The 17,296-nt window shown below is 42.4% G+C and overlaps 1 protein-coding gene and 1 non-coding gene across 3 annotated transcripts in view; one reads left to right on the forward strand and one right to left on the reverse strand.

Annotated features, from left to right (window-relative positions):
- Positions 1-7,271: 7,271 nt before the first annotated feature.
- The window catches only part of C1QTNF3 (C1q and TNF related 3), a 23,505-nt gene continuing 13,480 nt past the window's right edge, over positions 7,272-17,296 (reverse strand). For both annotated transcript variants that reach the window (XM_024754619.1, XM_024754618.1), the window contains exons 5-6: positions 9,384-9,483; positions 7,272-7,828 (exon numbers count right to left, since the gene is read on the reverse strand). In XM_024754619.1, the coding sequence (XP_024610387.1) occupies positions 7,669-7,828; positions 9,384-9,483 (260 nt within the window). In that variant the 3' untranslated portion in view covers positions 7,272-7,668. The remainder of the gene's footprint in view (positions 7,829-9,383; positions 9,484-17,296) is intronic.
- Positions 13,538-13,641, forward strand: LOC112406033 (U6 spliceosomal RNA). The gene has a single exon (XR_003004475.1). It is a non-coding gene; the product is annotated as a U6 spliceosomal RNA (small nuclear RNA).

The raw sequence follows: 17,296 nt of genomic DNA on the forward strand, positions 1-17,296 counted from the left end.
TTGCGTATAGTGGAATATCAAAAGAACATCTGAGAGGTAGGTGCTCATCAGAGGCAAATCAGAGAGGTTTAAAAATATTTAGTTTGTCACCTGCCATTTCTACAGACAATTACGGCTTGGAGTTTTAGATTTTAATGCACATTTTTAAAAAGTACAATAAAATAATTCCAAATAGGCCTACACCTTTCAGTTAGGGGTGCTCCAGGAACTAAGGAGAGACTTTTATAGAGTAAAGGCAAAGCAAGGAAATTATTCATTGGCTATAACGTTAAAGCCTAGTTGGCTGTTTGGGTTTGGTTCTTACCTTTGATTTCCGAAATTTGAGGCATTTACAGAGACTGCCAAGGGCACTAGAGCCACATCAGTCTAATGGCTTCCTTGTTTAATTAATTTAACACCTTTTTGTCCCCCTGTACCCCATGTTCCTACCTTTGCTCAAGCATACGTTTCCTTACCCCCATCCTCTTGTCTTATTTTGATTTTGAGAAATTTAAAGAAAGAAAATCACAAAAAATCCTATAACAGACATCCAGACATCCACTAATATTTTTTCACAGTGGCTCCCAGTCTATTTTTCTAAAAAGTAAACAGTACAGGTACAGCTGGTGCTAACACCCAGGATCAGATTCACATGAATCAGATATCTTACCAGCATCAAGCTTTACTAATAAGGTCAAAGATGCAGATCATGGAGATGAAAAATGGAATATCTCCTGCCTTACCGGTAGACAAAGGATGTCACAGTCATCAATGATTACAGCCACTGCCAGATCTGGTGGCCCTGAGGGAACTCAGGAAGGGAAGAATACCTGCCATCTAGCAGCCATCAGGCTGCAGCCACTCTCTATGGTGAGCCCCAAGGAAACTCAGGATGTAAAAGCACAGGATACTGGCCCCAGATAGCTGAGGGGCATTTCAAAGGAATGATTTCAGTGAGCCCAGACTCTTGCATCTTCCCATACTTAGAAAAGCGCTAAATTCCTTAACTCCAGATATCTGGTTTTCTTTAATTAACAGTCATCTTTTGATGTTCCGACTACCTGCCCCTTGTTGCAAAACTGCTATACATCCTAGCTCTCCCCTCACCTCCTCAGAACTCCTGAGCAGTTCTCTCAGGGTTACTTGAGATGCTGCCTCCCAGGCTTGAAGTCCTCAAAATTCCTGCCAAATGAAACATAACTCTCAACTTTTAGGTTGTGAATACTTTTTTAGTCAGCAGAGACATGATCAGACAAAGCAGAGGTCTGGGAAATCTCACTTGACACTACAGGCCTTTCCTTCCTTCATTGGACACATACCCCCTGTTACAAGCTGAATTGTGTCCCTTTAACATTCATATATTCAATTCCTAATCCTAGTACTCAGAATGTGACTGTACTTGTATTGCAGCAAAAATAGAAATGAAGTTTTCCTTTTCCTGAGAGCAAGGAAAACAAAGGGAACAGTGAACAAGCTAGAGAAGAAATGTAACCTGGCCTGAAAGAGTTAATCACTCCTAGTTTTATTTTAACCTCACTCATCTGTAGTATCTGTAACTAGATTTGTACTTCACAAAATTAACCTCACTCCCTGACACTATGTAAATTACATTCTGCACCTATCACCCCTAACTGCGTGAATTACATCCTGTGCCTATCACTCCCCAACCTTATTACATCCGAGGGCTTACATTCCCTATGCCCCCTTGTAACAAATCACCCCCTGTAGCTTTTGCATTTCAGAGAGAAGGTTGCTGGCCGATAAACCAGAGACAAATGAACCCAATTACCGAATGCCGGACCCCAATTACTGGGCTGCCTGACTGTCAGCTATGACTGTTTTGAAATAATGCAAAGGAAAAAAAATGCAAGACCTTCACTACTTTGATCCTTATCACATACCCCCGGACTGCGAGCCCCACGTATAAAATCTTCTCCAATTCCCCAAGGAGGAGGGAACAGTTCTTGAGGCACTAGCCTGCTGTGTCTTCCCTTCTGCCTGACAGAAAAATAAAGCTATCTCTCTCATCCTTCAAAATCTCTTTCTCTGTATTTCTGTTTGGCATCGGTGCACAGAGAAGCCGAGATTTCGGCAACATTTAGAGATAGGGCCTGTAGAGGTAATTAAGATAAAATGAGGTCATATGGGTGGGTCCTAATCCAGTATGACTGGTGTCCTTATAAGAAAAGATTAGGACATAGAACACACAGACCAAGGGACAATCTTGTGAGGACAGAGCAGAAGGCAGCCATCTGCAAGCCAAAAAGAGAAGCTTCAAAAGAAACCACACCTGTTGACCCTATGATCTTGGACTTTTAGCCTCCAGAACTGTGAGAAAATCAATTTCTGTTGTTTAAGCCATCCAGTCTGTGGTATTTTGTTATGGCAGCCCTAGCAAACTGATACACCCTTTGACCCATGATTATAGATGAGGTCTCTAATGAGGTTCTCATGTCACCAAACAGACGATATCCCAGAGAGTTACTTAGCTATGGAACCATGCTTCCCAAATTCTGGATTTATTTAGCATAATTAATCCTGTGGCCAGGGATGATGCCGAAAGCTCAGCTTCTCTGTACACTGGTGCCAAATCAAATCTCGGAGACAGAGTTTTGGGTGAAGTAGAAAAGGATAGCTGTATTACTTTGCCAGGCAAAGGGGGACACAGTGGGCTCCTGCCCCCAAAAATTATGTGTCCCAACCCAGGAGGATTTGATAAGGAGTTTTATAACAATGCTTCCCAAGGGTGGGGTTGCTGGGAGCCCCTATGGGGCTCCCAGGCATGGAGGCCTTTTTGTCCCCCATTTCTGGTAGGCAAGACTCCAGCCTCCATGACCTTCCTTGAGTTCCAAAGGGCAGATTCGAACAGTTGCTAATCAAGGGAGGAGCAGCCAGGAAACCACTTGAGGCGAGATTAAAGGGACCAGAGAAGCTCATCTAGATGAGGAGACCCACCACCTGAGACCCTGTACACACCCTAATCTTGTCAGCAGCCCCACCCTTTTGAAACTCTGCAGAAGAAAGAAGAATGCAGGACTGTTACTGTGTTGATCCTTATCACATACCCCTGACCAGGAGCCCCAACTATAAGACCTCTCCCTATTCCCAAGGGAGTGGGGCACAGATCTTGAGGCACTAGCCTACTGTGTTCCCTCTTTGTCTGGCAAAGAGACAAAGCCACTCTTTCTTTTCCTCCATAACTCTGTCTCCATATTTCTGTTCGACATCGTTGCACAGAGAGCCAAGATTTTGGCATCAGGAGTAGTCCCCTGTATATAATTCCATAAGGGTTCAATCCTAGCCCGCTTCTAGGGGCCACCAGCATACAGAGAGCAATTGGCAAGACCTTGTCCCATTTTAGATGTGTTTTCTGGCATAGCTTTTTTAGGGGAACCACTAACAAAGCTAACCACCTGCCCTGGTCAGGCAAAATAGTAGCCACTTGCATGAGTTATCTTAAAAAAGGAGGTCCTGGGAAGGAATGTGGAACTAATAAGCTACCACCAACCAGAAGAATTTGGGAAAGTTCAAAAGGAGAGAGGAGTCGCCAGTCCATATGTCCTACCAACCTCCCAGAATCCTTCTTGCTGGAATCCATCTTGGCTGAGTGATGGATGCGCCACCAGAAAGGCCCCTGAGTCAGAATGATTGGTCAGAGACAACCTGGAAACTAATCCCATCACCATAAAACCCGAGACAGAGCCTCGTGGCAGAGCAGTTCTCCTGGGCTCCCTTACCCTGCTGCTCTCCACCTGGCACCCCTTCCCAATAAAGTCTCTTGCTTTGTCAGCACGTGTCTCCTCGGACAATTCATTTCTAAGTGTTAGACAAGAGCCCACTCCCGGGCCCTGGAAGGGGTCCCCCTTCCTGCAAAAAATGGCCACTCTAGCAGGATCTCTTCTTCTCTACGACTGACATCCTGATCACTCGGAGTACTCAGGGACCAGTTTGCCTGCTGACGGACCAGACTCAGAGGCCGCAACCAGGACCGTTTTATCCTTGGTCTCTTCCTGACTCAGACGACTGGCCAGAGAGCCCCAACAAGGAACTCTGGGTAAAGAACTTTATTGACCTCTTTCCCCTTCCCTCTCCCTTTCCTCTTTTCAACCCCTCCTATCCTACCCTTTTTTCTTCTGTCCTGGTCCTGGACGCAGGAGTCTGGTTGAAGGGCCTCAAGCCTGACCTGAGGGATGGAGCCTGATCACCTCTGGTGGGCAGAGAACTCGAATTCTGGTCTGGTATCTGGTTTCTAGTTTCGAATAGGGCTGAGTTCCCATCCTCCCTTCCTAGAAGACTGGGGGAAAGTCCGGTAACACCTGGGCATCTGCAGGTGACAGGTGCCTTTGATGTGCACCTTAGCTATCTGGGGCCAGGATCCTGTTTTTCTCCATCCCGAGTCCCCTCACAACTCACAGCTGCAGTAGCTGATGGCCTGATGGCTGCAATACCCTTTGTTTACTGATGTGGCAAGTGATATTCTGATATGCCTCATCCACACATCCATGCACTTTCCCCTTTTTACTTATCTTCCTTCACTGAGTTGAAAACTCATGGAAGGTAAGACTTGTACTTTAAATGCTGAGTCACTCCTGGAATACCACAGTACCTTTGCACAGAGTAGATGTTTATCAATTCCAGCCAGGCCCTTTGTAGTTTACATTTGATCATTCTATCCTCTGTTTGAATATTATTGACTTCGGCTTTCACTCACAATATGCTCAATAAAATTCCTTCAGTATAAGTTATTCGTTGTCCAAGGTTCAAACGTAGCCTTTTCTACACTGGAAAATCACCCAACCTAATCATTATGAGAAGCTATTCTACCCTGTACTGCATTTCTGCAGCAAGCGTACACCCATGTGTTTCATTTGTAGAGTCTGCCTTCATTGGGGGTTTAGAATTTTAAAGTTGGTTGCTTAGATGATATATTTAAATTTCCCATGACACCTACCTACTCTCTCCTTTTCAGAGCCTCAGTTTTAGGAAGACTCGTAAAATCAGTCTTCCAGATATAACTCTGGTCGTTGGTGAAATTATGACTCTATGATAATTACCTTGGCCTTCTCCCACCATCCATACTACCCACTCTTCTTCACACTTGGGACTTATTTGCCAGCCCAAAGTGCTTTCTACCTGCCCGCAACAAGATCTTGGGTGTCTCTACCAAGGTGAAAACTGGAATTTAGGCATCAACATAGAAAGACTTCAAGTGTGTGATGAAGATCCCTTCCCCTCAGGGATACTGATTTCATCACAGGACCCTCTAAACATCGGAGTCTTAAAGACCCAGAGGGTTGAAGTTAGAACAATAGAATAACTGAAAAGTAGAGTTTTTTGTAGACAGTGACCCTGTTCTGTGCCCACACCATGGATTGTATGGCTGTTTACATCATCTGCATGAAAATATTTCAACTTTGTGTTAACAAACCATAGTGACTTATAATTGTATGACTATTCAACTTTATTAAAAACATTCTAGAAACATTTCACAAAAGTGGGTTTATTTCCATATAATGCTTATTACAGTTTTCTTGCTTCAGTTTTATCTAAAGCCAGGCCAATATCTCACTCTAAGTCACTTTATTAGTAACGCATGCTCTTTAGATACGAAGTCCTTTTGGGCAACATGCAATATTCAGTTATCTATTGGCAATGCACTTCTAGGAAAGTTATGACATTTGGTAAGAGTAAACTTCAACCCCGTGACCCTATACCAAGGTGGGGTGGGGGAGGGAGAATAGACACAAACCACAAAAACATTACCAGTCAAGCACATTATAGCTAACATCCAGTCACTTTAAAATAGCATTGTGTATGGATTCAGGAAGAGTTTCAAAATATTTGTAGATCAAAAGGAAAGGGTTAAAGACTGGCATGAATGTGGAACACATTATTAGCTAAAAGGGCAGCTCTAATTCATTATCTCTGCTTCTAGCTCTAGGGGGTAATCAATACAAGATACACATAAACACATAGTTAAAAAGCCTTTGTGGAAATTCAAACTGTAACAGAAATTAAGGGCTCATTACTTCTAAGGGAATTCCTTATGTAATATTTGTTAGATGGACATCTCTGTAGTGCATTTTAAATATGATTCAACGTCAAGGTAAACGCATATTCCAATGATTCTTTGCTTAAAGTAAACCAGTTTGGGGTGCTGTCATCAGAACTTATAGCACATTCTCATGAGTATCTTTTTGGTGGCAAATTTAATCCTTTGAGAATTGATTTTGGGGGAGGTATAGGCAAAAGTCAAGTGGCACAGCTGCTCTGTGAATATTGATTAAATATGGTAATCAAAGAAGTCACATAATTTTTTTTTAAATATACAGATTTTTTTTATTTTTTGGCTGCGCTATGCAGCTTGCGGGATCTTGGTTCCGTGACCAAGGGATTGAATCCGGGCCGTGGCAGTGAAAGCACCGAGTCCTAACCACTGGACCACCAGGCAATTCCCATATAATTTTTTATTTTTAAAAAAGATTAAGCAATTTTATTATATGTCTCCTAAGTGAAATACCCTTATATTTTGTATACATTAGTTTGGCTGTATATGTCTGGGTTTACAGCTCCTTAAACATGCCATGTCAGTGTGTGTATAGTATACCAGGGTAATTTCTAAGCTGATAGAAAAGTGGGTGATTATATCCGTACTGTATGGACCTACACTCACTGCAGGCCAGAGTCAACAAAGCTCTGCTGTAATGTAAGAGATGCAAAGGAAAAGAGTCAATCTGATAATCCAGATCTGGTAAGCCCAATTCTGGATCACAGGAAAATTCTATTTCCAAAAATATAAGCCATTAGAAGTCAAGATTTAATTATAGCGTTATCCTTATAAAAAAAGGAGTCGTCAATTATTTTTGAGAATTGTGAATACTTCTGCTATCTTAAAGCTATCTGGAATTACTAAAAAATATCTATACTTTATCCATGAATATTGACCCACTGGATCAAAGTGTTACTTCCCAGTCTAGACTTTACAAATATTTCTGGTACCTTGATCCAGGCAAGTGCCCCCTATTCTTTCCTTGGCCCCATCATAATCACTGCATCCTGTTCTCTGAAACGTTGTAAAGAATGAGGAACCCAGGGCTTCCCTGGTGGCGCAGTGGTTGAGAGTCCGCCTGCCGATGCAGGGGACGCGGGTTCGTGCCCCGGTCCGGGAAGATCCCACGTGCCGCGGAGCGGCCGGGCCCGTGAGCCATGGCCGCTGGGCCTGCGCGTCCGGAGCCTGTGCTCCGCAATGGGAGAGGCCACAACAGTGAGAGGCCCGCGTACCAAAAAAAAAATAATAATAAATAAAAGAATGAGGAACCCAGACCCTCAGGGGTTCCTGAATGTTGCTATTAGAGCCGCCAATACTCTTTGCAAATGACTTCTCTGATGGGAACAATTATTTCCAACCTGTATCAAGAAGGGAACTCTCTTTTAGGTGCCTAGGAAAGAGTGATAAAGGTTGCTGGGTATATTAGTCAAGGTCACTTGGGAAGACTGTTTTGTGGTTTCTTCTTCTGAGCTCCTGAGTCATCCCACATTACTGATGTACCTGTAGTATGATTAGCAATGTAACCAATAAAAAAATTTTTTAATACAACATGTAGAACCATCAAATCTAAAGTCCCTCATCATGACAATACCAGCTCAGCTCTAAGTCTTCCCCAAAGTGGAGCTGGTCTATTCATACTTTTACTTAGTTTCAAAGAGCAGGAAGCCTGCAAAGGTGGAGAAGCGCTGGTGGTCCCCGTGAAGAGCGCCATTGCCCATTCTCAGCCAAACCTCATCCCCTTTGGCCAGTTTCAGCACTGCATGGTTGCTGGATGTATCTGATTTCCCCTTTGTTTCATAACTAGAAAGAAAAAAAGGCACCAACTACTTAGTCTTTGCCGTAAACAGCCAGCTCTTTACCAAAATCCGTCCTCCCTTCTCTTCCGGAGTCTCATACAATTACGTATAGTCCCGGGATTAAATTCTCTAAATGCCATGTGAACAGAAATGACATGTGCCACTTATATATAGGATTCACCAATACAGCTCTCACAAACAGCCCCCCTGCTCCTTCCTCATTATGACTGCGTGGAATGCTAATGACATTGACCAGCATGACCTTGGAAGCCACCTGTTGAAGCCCGAGTGTTTGAAGACTGTGCCATGAGAAGAAAAGGAATTTCTATCATGTTCAAGCCCTTGGACCAATGTTAAAGCAGTTCAGTCCACCTTAACTAATTTAGAATTTGGTTCTAAAGAAGGATGCTGCCATAACGCAAACTAAAACATGTTTCATCGGCTCATGGTCAGGCAGAGAGCGGTGAGGAAACAGATACTGTGGGCTTGAAAGCTGGAGATCCCTGTCATGCTAGAGCAAAACATTTAGGAAAACATGATGACTTGGAATAGAACGCCTGATGCATAAAAATGTCCACAAGCTTGTTGTTCTTTCCTCCTCCTGACTGTGGCAATGACAATGATGTGAGAATTGGGGAGTCAGTTTTATAGATGGCAGAAATGCTTTCACCAGCCCACATCCTTCAAAAACCTGGTGGAGCAACCCTCCTTCCAAACTCCACACAATTCCCTCCTCCACCCTTTCCACCCCATCCTTCCCCAACCTGAAACCAGGCAAGAAAAATGGAGTTCTAGCGTGTTCGAGCCACAATATTCTGGATCTCTTTGTTGCATCATTTCACCTACCTAACTCACCTTTTTCTCTTTTGGCTTTTCAAAGCCTCTTACTAGAGGCCAGGGTCCAAAAGAGAAAAAGATGGCAATCCCCACAAGTCATCAAAAATAACTGAGAAAAGATAACAACCACGAAGTTTTTCACAGTTTCACAATACCCATTTATTTAATTATGGGAAAGGTGCTGGCCTCTCTTCCCTACATCTTAAGCTTATATCAGAGCACACTGCAATATTTCTTTTTTAAATGAGCTTTTTTCCAAGGTGCCTAAGGGCCAGGTTGCTAAGGTAAACATCAGAGCCACAACACTGCCTAAAGAAGGAAACCAACTCACAACTCTTGAACTGCAAGCTCCAGGGATGATAGAGAAGGCCATCAAAAGGGCTAAACTCTAGGCAAAGGGGGAGGAGAGTAGGAAAGGAGAAGAGAAGGCTGAGAAGGAAGGAAAGAAAGAATGAGTTGAGAAAAGAATACAAATGACTAGTTATGGGGAGTGTTGCTAGTAATTAGCTCAAGACCTCTTATCAACCTGCTTGTGATCAAGTTTATCAGATTCACTGCTTCCCAAACAGTAATAATAATCTGGCCATATATTGTACACGGGAGGTCTCAACGACAACAGGGTTTATGGCAGTCTCTGCTGATTCCTATATACCCGCCGGCACTGGCCATCCTTTGAGCGAACAATGGCACCACGGATACCTACGACAGAAAAGGCCACGCACCTGTACATGCTGAAGACCGTGTTGCCATTGTGCATGAGGTACACATACACTTCCTCTACGTCCTCGTGCTTCATCATGCTGAAGGTGAAGAAATACACACCTGAAAGACGCCGATATTCATCCAATTAACTATTGTACATTGAGGACTGGGGGATAGCGGGGAGATACGTCACATGACTTCACACTTCTTTTGTTGCTGTTCTACGTGGTATGTAGGTTCTTCTTGGCCTTTATTTCTATGAGTGTCCCTTTACCTGCTCTCACCTTCAAACTGCTTTACATATTATTGAGACGTCCTCAGTGCGTAGACCATGTTTCCCTAACAAGAATACAAAGTCTTTAAAGGCAGGATTTGGCTGTATCTCATGGCCTCTCCTTGCCCCTAACAAAGCGCAGAGTATATAAACCCATCCCTAGGTTTAGATTAACCATCATTCACACCTTCCTCAGGACACATATGGACAAAGTAGAGAGCCCTGCATGGAGGCACCCGTGGTCTTCTGTGGCCTAACAAAATGACCCAACAGCTTCCCTGGTGGCGCAGTGGTTGGGGGTCCGCCTGCCGATGGGGGGGACGCGGGTTCGTGCCCCAGTCCGGGAGAATCCCGCGTGCCGCGGAGCGGCTGGGCCCGTGGGCCGTGGCCGCTGGGCCTGCACGTCCGGAGCCTGTGCTCCACGGCGGGAGAGGCCACAACAGTGAGGGGCCCGCGTACCACACACACACACACAAAAAAATGACCCAAGTACAACATTGTCATTAGGCAAAGATAAGAAAGTACTATAGCACCGTGAAATGTTCATCAGTTCTAACAGCTCCAGCAATTTCTCATGTTATTCATTGTAAGTAGGTGAAATTATGTACAATAAATAAAAAGATTCAACTTTGACCCAGCAGCATGACCTTGCTACTAAAAATATGAATCCTTTTCATTAAAATAACACCAACATATTTTAAAATATGTTAGTTTTCTTGTAAGAGTCTAGGGCTCCTAATTGAAAGTAACTTAATATACCTGATACACTTTAAATGCCAGTGTAGAAAATACCTTCACTGAAAGATAAAGAAGAATCCAACAGTAGAGAGATGAGCAAAAAGGAAAATCTTCCTAACTCTAAACGATCTTGGTTTTGAGAGTGCATTTGGGAAAGATGAATGAATATAAATCATCAACCTCTTATTGATTTCCATGCTACATTTTTAAACTAATGGCCTTGTCTTAATCCATTTGAGCTGCTATAACAAAATACAACAGACTGAGTAGCTCATAAATAACAAAAATTTATTTCTCACGGCTCTGGAGACTGGAATTCCAAGACCCGGTGAGGGCCCTCTTCCAGGTCACAGACTTCTGGTTGTGTCCTCACATGGCAGAATGGGCTAGGGAGCTCTGTGGGACCTCTTCTATGAGGGCACTAATCCCATTCATGGGAGTTCATGTGATCTAATCACCTAATTCCATCACTTTGGGCATCAGGCTTTCAACATGTGAGTTTCAGGGGGACACAGTCAGACCATAGTAGACTTTGTAAAAGAAAATCCCAGAAACATCTAAAAAAAAAGAACCACATAGTTCTATACTGTTTTCCAAAGGTGCAATCAAGTAAAATAGAAGCTCTAAGGCTACCATGTTGATCCATCTGCCTCTGAGTCAAGTTGAACCAAATAAAGATGTATGATTTGACTTCCCTGGTGGCGCAGTGGTTGAGAGTCCGCCTGCCAATGCAGGGGACACGGGTTCGTGCCCCGGTCCGGGAAGATTCCCACATGCTGCGGAGCAGCTGGGCCCGTGAGCCATGGCCACTGAGCCTGCGCATCCGGAGCCTGTGCTCCGCAACGGGAGAGGCCACAACGGTGAGAGGCCCGCGTACCGAAAAAAAAAAAAAAAAAAATGATGTATGATTATGCTTAGTTTTTTGCCAGGCTTGCATATTCAATGTGCTGAGAATAAAACATACGATATAAAAATAAGTCATGTTCATTCATATGCCTAAAGATTGGTCCACAGATGAAAAGTAAAGGCAGATAGAAATTAGAGACTCAAAGAAAGTAATTTATATGTGTGCAGTTTTTCACATTTTACAAAACTTCTTATTACATGCATACACAACAATTTTCAATGCCTCAAGAAGATTAAGTGGGAATCAAAATGACAGAAAAAGGGACTTCCCTGGTGGCACAGTGGTGAAGAATCAACCTGCTAATGCAGGGGACACAGGTTCGAGCCCTGGTCCAGGAAGATCCCACATGCCACAGAGCAACTAAGCCACAACTACTGAAGCCTGCCCGCCTAGAGCCCATGGTCCGCAAGAAGAGTAGCCACCACAATGAGAAGCCCACATGCCGCAACTAGAGAAAGCCTGTGTACAGCAATGAAGACCCAATGCAGCCAAAAATAAAATATAATAATAATAACAACAAAATGACAGAAAAAGATATTACTTTTCCTGGAAAAAATGATGACTATTATAAAAAAAAGTTGCAGAAGCATTTTAGAAAGACTAAGAAACCAAAAGGTGAATAACTGAAATGACTATAGAGTTGGAAATATAATACAAAAGTGAATCTATATTATATCCACACATGGTTTTGCTCTGCAAGGGAAGGTACTAAAACCAGAGGTAATACATTTGAACTCTGTTTTTCAGGTCTTTATGCTGCATAAGTGTAAAATTCAGCCTTCTCTGTCCCATCACTCTCAGAGTTAAGAAGTATGAAAAGGTAATTTTATAATCTATTGGATGAGGTTTAAACAGTAAAGCGGGAGTCAAATGATGGTTGTTATTGTCTGAATTATGTCCAGCTCAAGAGAATTCTAAAAAACAACTAAATCCTTGAGCTTCAATTATAAAGCCATTGAAAGCAATGGAAGCATTCATTGGGCATATCTACGCACCTATGTAATTTGTGGCACAGACAGTGTTTAACAAAATAGTTATAGGAAAATTATAACATAAGCCTTCAGAGCAGAAAATCACATAAGAAGATTTAAAGCTGATTGAAGCATGATGAAAGATTGCTTCTATCACTTCGTATGTCAGTTCATTTCTGACTTCAGCTGGGTAGAAAAATAAATCAAGGCACACGTTAAAAGCATTTGTGACAGGACTTCCCTGGTGGCACAGTGGTTAAGAATCTGCCTGCCAATGCAGGGGACACGGATTTGAGCCCTGGTCTGGGAAGATCCCACATGACGCGGAGCAGCTAAGCCCATGTGCCACAACTACTGAGCCTGCGCTCTAGAGCCCACAAGCCACAACTACTGAGCCCACGTGCCACAGCCACTGAAACCTGCACACCTAGAGCCCGTGATCTGCAGCAAAGAGAAGCCACCGCAATGAGAAGCCCGTGCACTGCAATGAAGAGTAGCCCCCGCTCGCCGCAACTAGAGAAAGCCCACACGCAGCAACGAAGACCCAACACGATGAATAAATTTGAAAAAAAGAAAGCATTTGTGACAAATCTAACATGGCCATTGCACCCATCTGAATTTTCTTTTTTTTTTCCTTCTCAATACCATATACAGAGACAAGGAAAATTGACAGCAAACACCAAAAAAGTATCCATTCTCTGCAAAACTAGGAGACTGAAAAAAAACTCAATAAACTTAAAATATCAGTTAAGTGCTGTCACATGTCACTGACCGCAGGCAGAGTCATGGGGAGTCAACATGGAGGGCAAGGAGTTTTGAGGAAGCCAAGTGGCAGCAGATCTCAAATGGTGCCCAGAAAAATGCACTCCCTGATGCAGAAGGGCCACTCTGAAATACAGATGCTGAAAAGAAGCTCCTGTGAGCAGGGCTGAGATAAAGCAAAAGTTATGTTTGGGGAGAAGGTTGCTAGATAAAGTTCAGAAAGTGTGGAAAGCCATCCTGCGGTGGCGGATCTCAGAATCTGCCAGCAAATATAAGGCTCCTAAAGGCAAAGGAACCGGCAAGTGCAAGGCTGGTTTTAGAAGTTTTCCTAGACCCAGTGCAGTCTGGGGAGACAAGAAGTGTGGCCACACAGAGCGGCTGTAGTTAAAGGAAGTGGCGGGGCTTCCCTGGAGGTCCAGTGGTTAGGACTCTGTGCTTCCACTGCAGGAGCGCAGGTTCGATCCCTGGTAGGGGAAGTAAGATCTGGCAAGCCCTGCGGGGCAGTCAAAAAAGAAGTGTAGAGTGCTCGCTTCGGCAGCACATATACTAAAATTGTAACGATACAGAGATCAGCATGGCCCGTGTGCAAGGATGATATGCAAATTTGTGAAGCATTCCATATTTTAAAAAAAAGTAAAGAAAGAAAGAAAACAAAGAAAGAGGGAGTCCCCTGCCAGCAAGGTAGGAACCACCAAGCCACCAAGCCTGGAAGTGTGCTGGGGTCCCTCCCCTTCCCCAAGAAACTACTGCATAGAGCTGATCTAGGAGAATTCTTCAACCATCGGTTAATTTTAGAAAGTAGAAAAGAACAAAAATTACTCACCAAGAAGAAATTTTATCATGTGGTAGATGAAAAATGTAAGCAAAGATTCCATCATGGGTTTGAAATATATTAATGAAGCAAATCCCTCTATGAAAGAACATTGTAAAACAGAATGCAGAAATCCATGGTAGAAATGACCAGACAAGAGGAGGAACTGAAAACCAGGACATCATGACTAATGTAAAACACAGAAAACATAAAAAAAAAAAAAAAAGTATCACAGAAACAAGACGGAAGAAATTGGAAGAAGCAAAAAGGATAATTAACCCCTAGGAGATGCAATTTTAAGCATATGCAAGATAGCAACGGAAAAAGCAAACAACATGAGATGGAAGTAAAGAGCCCCAAAAGATTAGAGAAAATAATACATACAGAAGACAGACTAAGACAAGTCAAAAACAAAACAAATAAAATATACTTGGGGTTCTTAAAAAAGTTAACCAGTGGTGAACTAAGGTGCAGGGGGAGGGGGTCAGGGGGATGCTTGTGAGCGGTCCACCCCACAGGGGAGGAGTATTTTATCTCTGATATGTTTAGAACTGCTGGTCTATGATGCTAATAAAAACATCTAGCTAACTTTAATTGGCTTTATTACAGTTTTTAAATATTCTATAGACAATATATCCTGTTTGCCTAATTTCCTAACACAAGTCAGACTGCTCCCAATGCCACCTCACCTTAGTACAACAAGAAGAAAAAACTTTATTTATGTTTTAAAATATAATTCAAAGAAGCTTTCCCAGGCAAAAAGAAGGCTTACACACACATATTGAAAGGACACAGCAGGAAAATTTGACCCAGAATGATTAACACTTCTTCTAGAAAACTCACTGGACTTTGAAGATAGAGAAAGAATTCTTTGGGAAGTCAAGCAGAAAGATTGTCACTTATAAGACGAACAAACTCAGACTTATGTCAGAGTTCTCCAGACCAAATGCCAGAAAACAGGACCAAAAAGTAAGCCAAGGTTTTATTTGCATCCAAGGTTATAACAGTTTAGAGCATGTAAAGTCTCAGGGAATACTGATGGCATAAGCTTTCTTGAGAAAATTGAAGGATAAAGTTTAGCTAATAAAGAGATATCTGGGAGACTTTGGCAACATGACTAGTGGTGAACATTGAATACATTTAACTGCAAGATAAGTCCAAATCATAGGAGGGGATAATGTTGACAAACTAAAATGTAATTGTTTTATACCTTGACAGTGTATAAATGATTCAACCACCAAAAGTTAAAAATTAAGAAAGAGAGAAGGTGGGAGACATAATAAGCTCATTGATTGGCTTATTTGTAATATTTGAGATATATATATAGATAGATAGATAGATATAAAACACTATCCAAAAGAAAGCTGGGGAAGCTATAATATACTAAACATAGGAGACTTCAGAAATATTATCAAGGATAAAGAGAAACATTATATAATGACAAAGGGTCAATTCACCAATAGTCTAAATGTCTTTTAACTCATGAGTGGATAAACAAACTAATACATCCATTCAACGGAATACTACATAGCCAGAAAAAGGAAAACACTATTGATTCATACATAGACATGTGTAAACGTTAAATGAATTTTGCTAAGAGACATATTGTATATATTGTAAGATCCATTTATATGACATTTTGGAATTCTAAGGTTGGAAAACCAATCAGTCATTGTCAGGGGTTGGATTACACAGGGGTTGACTACCAAGGGATAGCACAAGGGAATTTGGGGGATGAAAGAACTGTTCCATTTGATACTATGGTGGTGGACATATATCTCTATGCACTCGTCAAAACCCATAGAGCTGTACACCACAAAGAATAAATTTTGCTCCTTGCAGAGTTTTAAAAACTCAACTAGAATATGAGAAACTCAAGATGAGATTATGACAAATGAATCTAACTGTATTACAAATTAATGAAGTAACAGAACTGAAGAGCATGGGGGAAAAAGATGATCTAAGGGCTTTTAAAGACAGTGTTTTGACTGGATGGTAAAAATTTAAAAATTGGACACAAACATTACACCCTAGTTGGTAACTTTGTTTCTCATGGCACACGGGTTTGCAATTTTTTAACTACTTTATTTGTATACTAAGGTTCAACAAATAAGTAAATATATTATAGATTAAGAGAGCCAGGGTTCACATTGTCAAAGAAAGACGTTACAAATAAATAAAGAGGATGCTAGGATGAACTCAGTGGTGCTGGATTTGAGGCAGATGTATCAGAATGAACTCATGTTTTTTCGTTTGTTTTTTAACACACAATATAGATTGTATCAGAATGAACTCATTTTTTTAACACACAACATAGATAGATAGATAGATAGTAGGAAAATACAGATATGTATGCATGCATGATTAGTATACATGTGTATTTCCTAACTCTGTCCATTGACAGGACCCAGAGGCAGTGACCTCCTAATAGCAATGAGTACATTTAGCACCCAAGTTTTGGTTTCTAAATACTAGTCTCCCAAGACTCCTTGGGAAAATGGGTATTTCCAGAGCTAGGACAGGGGAAAATGCAACATGAGCTTGAAGCAGCTTGTGAACTAGAATGTAAGAAAGTGGTTGGGGACTAAATAATGGCCCCCATGTATGCTCATGTCCTAAAATCCCCAAGATCCGTGACTGTTACCTCATATGGCAAAAGAGATTTTGCAAGGGTGATTAAATTCAAGGTTTTGAGATGGGGAGATTATCCTGGATTATCCAGGTGGGCCCAGGGTAATCACTCTGTCCCTATAAAAGACCAAGGAGGTCAGAATCTGAGAAGACAAAGTGATGTGACAGTGGAAGCAGAGATTGAGGTGATGTGGCCAATAGGCAGGTAATGGTGACAGCCTCTAAAGTTGGAAGAGGCAAGGCCCTAGAGCTCTCCAGAGGAAACAGTACTGCCCGTACCTGGACTTTAGCCCGGTGAGACTGATTTTGAAGTACTGACCTCCAGAACTGTTACAGAATAATTTTGTGTTGTTTTAAGCCTAGTTTGTAGTAATTTGTTACAGCAGTAATAGGAAATGAATACAGAAGTACTCAAAAAAAATTTTTTTAATGTTTTTAAAAAAGGATACGGCCTTCCTTGGGGTGTGGCAAAGGAGAGGGGATGCACTCAGTTATGACACATTTAAACTGTGAGAATAAGGGCTTTTCAAGGCAGAGGTAACTATGCCCTTAAGGTTTATTTGGTTAGTTTGAATGAGTTAATAATCTAAGTAGCCCACGGTCGTCATCATTTTTAAAAATGTCTCTGTCTTGGGGCTTCCCTGGTGGCGCAGTGGTTGGGAGTCTGCCTGCCGTTGCAGCGGACGCGGGTTCATGCCTCGGTCCAGGAGGGTCCCGCGTGCCGTGGAGTGGCTCGGCCCGTGGGCCGTGCCCGCTGGGCCTGCACGTCCGGAGCCTGTGCTCCGCGGCGGGAGGGGCCGTAGCGGTGAGAGGCCCGCGTACCGCAAAAAAAAAAAAAG

Source organism: Neophocaena asiaeorientalis, unplaced genomic scaffold, assembly GCF_003031525.2.
Source record: "Neophocaena asiaeorientalis asiaeorientalis breed wild unplaced genomic scaffold, Neophocaena_asiaeorientalis_V1.1 scaffold229, whole genome shotgun sequence".
NCBI lineage: Eukaryota > Metazoa > Chordata > Mammalia > Artiodactyla > Phocoenidae > Neophocaena > Neophocaena asiaeorientalis.